At 42.7% G+C, this 5,142-nt stretch overlaps 1 protein-coding gene across 1 annotated transcript; it reads left to right on the top strand.

The window, feature by feature from the left end:
* Positions 1–3,421: 3,421 nt before the first annotated feature.
* On the top strand, positions 3,422–4,826 carry LOC117885967 (olfactory receptor 14A16-like). The gene has a single exon (XM_034787568.1). The coding sequence runs from the start codon at positions 3,492–3,494 to the stop codon at positions 4,446–4,448; it is 957 nt and encodes a 318-aa protein (XP_034643459.1). The 5' UTR covers positions 3,422–3,491; the 3' UTR covers positions 4,449–4,826.
* The last annotated feature ends 316 nt before the right edge of the window (positions 4,827–5,142 follow it).

A 5,142-nucleotide genomic window follows, 5' to 3' on the forward strand; every position in this document is an offset into this window, starting at 1 on the left:
TTCTTCCCCCCACTCCTCGTCCTCCTGAAACCTGCAAAGGAATCTTCCATTCCACACACACCTTTAACTCCTCCAATAATGCTTTGTGATGCTTGCCACAGCGTTAGCAACATACAATACTGATCTGCTTCACCAGGGAACTTGAGGGAGGGGGCAATTGGGGTGTGACATTGGTCTCAAGTTGCAGTGGGGGAGGCTTAGGTTGGATATTAGGAAAAGCTTTTTCATTAGGAGGGTGGTGAAGCTCTGGAATGGGTTACCTAAGAAGGTGGTGGAATCTCCTTCCTTAGAGGTTTTTAAGGTCAGGCTTGACAAAGCCCTGGCTGGGATGATTTATTTGGGGATTGGTCCTGCTTGGACTAGATGACCTCCTGAGGTCCCTTCTAACCCTGGTATTCTATGATTCTATGAAATGTCTCTCTCCGTTTTATCATGTCCTTTCTTCTTAGCTTTGCCCCCCCTTCTCTTCAGAGTCAGGTGAGCATTAACTCATCGCAGTCCCAAACTGCCCAAAGGAAGGGGGTGACTCCCTCAAGGGTGCAACAGATTCCCCCATTGCTGCCTAAGCCAGTGTCTATTGTTCCTGTGAGGCTGGGCTGGGCCCGTCCCATCAATGACCTGACAAAGTGTGAACTGTCTCTCTGTTCTTGGAGAGTTTTTGGGTGGGCTTGCTTTAAGCCATGATGATACATTTTCAGCCTCATGAAATTATACCCTATAACCTTATTATAACATCACTACAACAACCATGATCAGTGCACTATGAGCCCTCTGCAGACATCCAGCATGACAAACTGCACTGGACACCACACAATCATTTTATAAAGATGAACATAGGGGTGTGGGATATTCCCCTGAGGTACAGAGCATCATAGTGTCCTAGAGACCCAGAGCTAGAAATAATCACTAGACACTACCCAGATCCAGTGGCTTAGAAGCATGTGAGACCCAATGATTGGATCTACTCATGACAGATCAGTGACTGCATGGTCAGATGCTGGGCCAGGTTGTGACAACTTGTTTGACTGTGTTATTCTCTTTTGTTTTGTTTTATTTTATCAGTAAATCAATTTATTTTTCTTCCTTTTTTGGAGGAAGGGAGGGAGGATGTTTGGTTTCATGGAGGTGTAAAAGTTTCCTCATGTATTCGGGGTGTCAATGGGTTTTTTGGGGACAGCTTAAGGTTTGTTTCCCACAATGATGAAGAGGTGGAAAAGAATTTCGGGAGTTGTCCGGATAGCTGAATTCTGGTTTCAGTGATTATTTTCATGCTGCTGGTATTGAATGGTATTAGTCATGATGTATTAGGGAACCTAGACATTTGACAAGCGTCTTTTTAATTGTTTTAAACCTAAATAAATAAATCCATGTTCTGCCTAAACTCAGTAGGGTGGAAATGCTTTTTTGAATAGAAAGAATTCCTTTGTTTCTTATGGACAGATTCAGTCTGCAGAATGAGGCCAAATTTGGATCCCATTGAAGTCAAGGACATTTATCCACTTACTTCAAAGGGATCAGGATTTTAACAATGGTCAAGACACCAAAGAATCTAAATATGTCTGAAGGCAGCCTGGAGAAATTGCAACAACAGAGATGTAAGGGTGAGATTCCTATCTCCTCTAGACCCATGCCAGTGAAGAGCAACTCCATTGATAGAATTGATTTAATACTGACAAAGTCTTGTCCCAGAGATTTGGGACTAAATTCAATAGTAACATGAGCACTGATGTAAATTACTTTTCGGGTAATTTTATTCCAATCTTGGTATAAGTAGAAAAGTGCCATTACATGCACTGACCTGGTATTCCATGTACTGTCCAATGTAAATCTAGTCACATCAAACCTGAAGAAGGATTTCTGAATTTGCTGGCTGCTGATGTCAATAGTAATAATAATTACTTGAATACTATCTTTGTGCATGGCTGTGTGCAGTACGTATACAGGAAATAAAAGTAGAGTGTATGATTGAATAGGAGTATAAATTTGACCATTCCTTGTTCTATCACATACTCTCACTGTGGCAGACAGATTTCTGTTTGATTGTGAATTATGAGAGAGAGAGAGATTTAACTTTTTACATTGATGTAAGCCTATATTAACTCCATTGACTGAAGTGGTGTTTGTCTAGATATTTGAAGGTAAATACCCCAGTGATCATAAGTAGATTGTGTGCTATATTCTCATGGAGCGAATAATGCCATCAGTTGATCATATGTATAAAGAAACACAGATTCAAAGGAGAAAATGAACATTTAATTTTAGGAAAATGGACGCAATCCATACTGGGTCTGTAATGATTCCACCTCAACACCAGGTAGAAAGCCTGCCACCTGGTTACACATTGAGTGATGGCCCCAAATCCCAGCCACACGTCCATAACTGAATCTGCTCTCCGGGGCTGTGAGCCCAGCTCTGATCTCACCTCTGGAGTACACCACTCTGACAACCTGCCCTAGTTAACCCTATCCGCGAAGAGGGGGAACACGGCCAGCCCTGGACCTCACACGATGACAACATCCCTGCAAGGATATAAACAAGCCAGGGCTGCGGCTCAAAGGGTGTCCCTAGGTATTTACAGGGTGTCCCTAGGTATTTGTAGCACAGACATGTGACCTACAGTAGCTCAGAGCCCAGTGGCACCAGGACCTCAGCTGGCCTGGAATAGCCTGTTTCTTCATTAACCCCATGTAATTACCTCTAGGGGAAGCAAAGATTTTGTTTGGGGGTGGGGGGAAAGGTCTTGGGATGCATCCACCAGATGACCTGACAACTGAGGCTGCCATGGGTGGTCAAAGTTGGTCATTAGGAGTTACCCAGGGCAAACACTAAAAACTAAGGACCAGACCATGAGCTGGTGTAAACTGACACAGTGCTGTGGATTTCAGAGAAGGTAGGGGATATTTTTGCTCACTAAGTATCTGGCCTTTTGATTTCGGTGGCACTATGGCTGATTTATGCCAGCTGGGATCTGACCCATACTTCAATGACAAATGGCTGATGTATATCAGTTGGGAATACAGGCTATTGATTTCAGTGGTTTTCTGGCAGATTCACACCAGCTGGGGATCTGGTCTCTTACAGTTTCTAATCCACTTTCTTTGCCTGTGAATTGAAATGGAAGAGGAGACAAAAGTTCCTAAACAGTCAGCACTTTCTCAGCTTTTTGTCCCATGGGATTCATTACAAGAGTGCAACTTATAATGGTTACGAAGCGAATCATTCCAACTAGGAACAGAACTTTGGATTTTCAACTTCAATTGGAAAGAAAGNCACCTTACACCTGTGTGATCACACACTGGAGAAGTGCTCCGATTGTCGGAGGTGAGGAGCCCTCATGACTTCTATCAATGGAAGTGAAGAGTGTTGTGCTCCTTTGACATTCATAAGATATTATTAAGATGAGAATCAGAGTCATTTGATCTGTTACTCTAATTCTGACCATTGTCCTTGCTCTTCCCTCTACAGCAGGACACAGTGTACTGAGAAGAAAAATGAGCAACCAAACTTCAATGACCGAGTTTCTTCTCTTGAGATTCTCTGGTGTTCGGGAGCTGCAGTTGTTACACTTTCTTGTGTTTCTAGTTCTTTATCTGGCAGCCTTGATGGGGAATCTTCTCATCATCACAGTCATAGCCCTTGACCATCATCTTCACACCCCCATGTACTTCTTCCTGCTCAACTTATCCTTCATAGACCTCTGCTACATCTCTGTCCCCATTCCTAAATCCATGGTCAATTCACTAACCAACTCCAGGTCAATTTCTTATTCTGGGTGCCTCACCCAAGTCTTTCTCTTTCCCTTGTTCGCTGTAGCTGAGCTCAGCTTCCTCACTGTCATGGCATACGATCGATATGTCGCCATCTGCCAACCTCTTCATTATGTGACTATAATGAACAGAAGAGCTTGTGTCCGAATAGCAGCCAGTGCATGGTTCAGTAGTATTCTCAGCTCTGCACTACACACTGGGACCACATTTGCATTAACCTTCTGTGGAGGGAACATGGTGGATCAGTTCTTCTGTGAAATCCCCCAGCTACTCAAGCTCACCTGCTCTGACACATACCGCAGAGAATCTGGGGCAATTGTATTTAGTGCTTGTTTATCTTTAAGCTGCTTTGCTTTTATAATTGTGTCGTATGTTCAGATCTTCACCACAGTGCTGAGAATCCCCTCTGAGCAGGGCCGGCGTAAAGCCTTTTCTACCTGCCTTCCTCACCTCTTCGTGGTTTCCTTGTTCCTCTGGACTCTTACTGTTGCCTATCTGAAGCCCACTTCTAGCTCAACATCAGGGTGGGATCTCGTGGTGGGTGTTCTCTATTCCGTGGTGCCTCCAATGATGAATCCCATCATCTACAGCATGAGGAACAAGGAGATCCAAGCTGCCCTGAGGAGACTGATAGCAGGGAGATTATTCACTATGAATATAAAGTCCATAGTTCTCCCTTGACTGTGATATTATTCTGTTGATGACACCTCAGCAAGAATATGGGCAATGGATGCATCTGTGAGTCATTAAAACGTAAGGACATGTGATATGCTCATGTGACCCTGGACTCCATGTTGAAACAGTAACTTTCTACAAAGAGAGGCTGTGAACTTTCTTTGAGATAATAAAATTTCTTGCATATGACAGAAGATATAAAAGACCCCTGATGCATCTTAATTTTGTCTTCATTTTCTGCTTCATTTCTATGCACCGGATTTTTACCAAGCAAGCTTGGAACAAGGACTGATGACCCTCTAATATGTTTTGGTGATTCCAGAGAGACATTTGCAATCTAATAAATTATTTAATCACTGCTATAATCCTGATCTTTGAATACTGAAAGACCACGTGAATGTATATGATCTATTAACTATTAATAATTCTCTTTTTCGTCTTTTATTAATAAACATTTAGATTTTAGTTACTAAAGGATTGATATCAGCGTGATTATTGGCTAAGGTCTAAGTTATATATTGACCTGGTTAAGTGGCTCATCCCTTGGGACTGGAAGGACCCTATATCTGATTAAATTAGTTTTCAGTAATGACTCATCCTATACACCAGTGTCTGGGTGATGAGCCATGGGCTGGGATGACTAAGAAGACTCCATTTTTGGCTTCTTCTTAACCAGTGAGGTGAGACAGAAGTTCACATT

This window comes from Trachemys scripta, chromosome 12 (assembly GCF_013100865.1).
Source record: "Trachemys scripta elegans isolate TJP31775 chromosome 12, CAS_Tse_1.0, whole genome shotgun sequence".
Classification (NCBI taxonomy): Eukaryota; Metazoa; Chordata; order Testudines; family Emydidae; genus Trachemys; species Trachemys scripta.